Source organism: Crocodylus porosus, unplaced genomic scaffold (genome assembly GCF_001723895.1).
Source record: "Crocodylus porosus isolate Cpor-Errol unplaced genomic scaffold, CroPor_comp1, whole genome shotgun sequence".
NCBI lineage: Eukaryota > Metazoa > Chordata > Crocodylia > Crocodylidae > Crocodylus > Crocodylus porosus.
In genome coordinates, this window is record NW_017728917.1 from 26053338 (window position 1) to 26055496 (window position 2159).

The window sequence follows — 2159 nt, forward strand, 5'->3', positions numbered from 1 at the left end:
CGGGGTGAGAGACAGTGTCAAAAGGCTTCCGAAAGTCCAGGAAGATTATATCCACTGCAACCCCTGCGTCTAACGATCTAGTGATCTGATCGTAAAAGGCCACCAGGTTGGTCTGACAGGACCTTCCACTGATGAACCCATGTTGCCCCTAAGCATGCAGTCCCCTGCTGGCCCTCCTGGATGTGTGCTAGCATAATTTTCTCGAACAGCTTGCCTAGGATCGAGGTGAGACTAACCGGACTATAGTTTCCCGGGTCCTCCTTCCTGCCTTTTTTGAAGATGGGGACCACATTGGCCCTTTTCCAGTCCTCCGGTACCTCACCAGAGCACCACAAGTGCTCATAAAGTTGTGCCAGGGGACTTGCAATGACCCCGGTCATAGGATCCCAGCAAGATAAGCATCCTATTCGCTCTTGAAGGTGTTCAGTCTGTCCTTGTGTTTTAAATTCCTGTTCCCATTGATATTTTTCTTCCCCCCATGGAGTTTCACTTTTACTTTCTCTTATTCTCTTAAACTGAGGGCCAAACAGGACCAAAAAAACTTATAGCTACTAGGGTTTAACAAACTCACAGCTGTTTGTTCCAAATTTAATGTAACCACATGGTATAAAGCCCTTTACTTGTGTACTTGTTTAATACAGCAAGCAGTGAAATAATTAGTTGGTTGACATTTAAAATATCCATTATGAGCTGGAGCGTTTATTTAATTGAGCTATATGGGACAGCCAGTACCTCCTTAGAAATGAGGTTTCATCTCTCTGTAGACCTGAAATTAAGCAGTGTACCAGTTACTATTTGGAATATTTTCTTTACAAAAAAGGGCTTTCAGTCTTAACTGAAAACAACAGCAAAATTCTGCAGGGGAGAGAGGAAAATACAAAAATCCAGAGACTGGATCTACCCCCACAGTGTGGAATTTCTGCTTTATTTTCTTAACTATGTAAGTGAAATATCCTGGGTGTTAATGTGTGTGTATTTTCATAGGTACGTGCTCACCAGTTAGTTTTACCACCGTGCGATGTAGTGATCAAAGCTGTAGCCGACTACGTCCGCAATATTCAAGATACCACTGATTTGGATGCCATAGCTAAAGATGTTTTTCAACATTCACAGGTATAGTAAATAATAATAACCTGTTGTTTATAAAGACTTGTTTTTAAGTCTTATGTTTTATACCTCATGGTAATTGCCAGTAAAAATTGATCTTTTTATTCAGTGGTATATCAGTTCAGTTCCTGCGAACACTAGTTCCTGCTATAAATAGGAAACATAGGAACATAGACCTGGAATGGATGTCCTGGGCCCTGAAGTCTAATCCCCTGCAAATACTTATCCAAAAGAACATCTGCACTGGCCTGTCTTGCACACTACAGCCACAAAGAACCCCACAATTAATCTAGGCACTGACTACACAATAAGCTGATTATGCCCATTGTGCTTCTTCAAGCAGTTTTCTTCAGAAACTGCAGGCCAGGTAGCTGCGTCCTTGCGGTGCCATTAGGGAACTATTAGCAAGGGGGGACAGATTTGTGTTGTCACTTGACAGTTCTAATTTGCCCATTTGAAAACCTGCGTTTATATTAAGGTTAGGAAGCAGCCTGCTTAGAGCAGCATAACATTCTTGAAGGAACATGGTTAGCTTGCTAGGTAGCTACCAAAATCATCCCCATGGGCTGCATCTGAAGTGTGGTGTTCCTTGTGGCCAGATCCAGACCTGGTTACATTGCAGGTGTTTCCCAATACTATTAGTAGGGGTGCACTGATAAAGAATTTTTTTGGGCTGATACCAGTGGCCGATTATTTATCAGCTGATACCGATCTAATTGCTGATATGCAGCCTGGCAGCTTGGAGAGTAGCATCCGGCTGGTAAGCCTGTTAAAGAGAAGGGATGTGGGATGTGGGAGGTGGGAAGAGGTGTAGGGGGTGGGGCAGATCAAGGCCTCTTCGGTGAAAGGGAGTGGAGCTGGGGCAGTGGCAGGCACTATACAGCTGGGGTAGTCAGGGTATGGGACAGCCATGGACGGCTCTTCAGAGGCAGAAGTAGCTCCCATCACTGCGTGCAGCTTGGGGGAGGTATGGGGGACAAGTGCCCCTGGGTCCATCCATGGAGGGCGGGCAGGCTGCCCACTGTGGGCTTGGGGCCAGGGGCTGCACCAGC

The 2159-nt window shown here is 45.3% G+C and overlaps 1 protein-coding gene across 4 annotated transcripts in view; it reads left to right on the forward strand.

The window, feature by feature from the left end:
- The window catches only part of FAM120A (family with sequence similarity 120A), an 84193-nt gene that overhangs the window by 36333 nt on the left and 45701 nt on the right, over positions 1–2159 (forward strand). For all 4 annotated transcript variants that reach the window (XM_019536944.1, XM_019536940.1, XM_019536942.1 and 1 more), the window contains exon 4: positions 985–1113. In XM_019536944.1, the coding sequence (XP_019392489.1) occupies positions 985–1113 (129 nt within the window). The remainder of the gene's footprint in view (positions 1–984; positions 1114–2159) is intronic.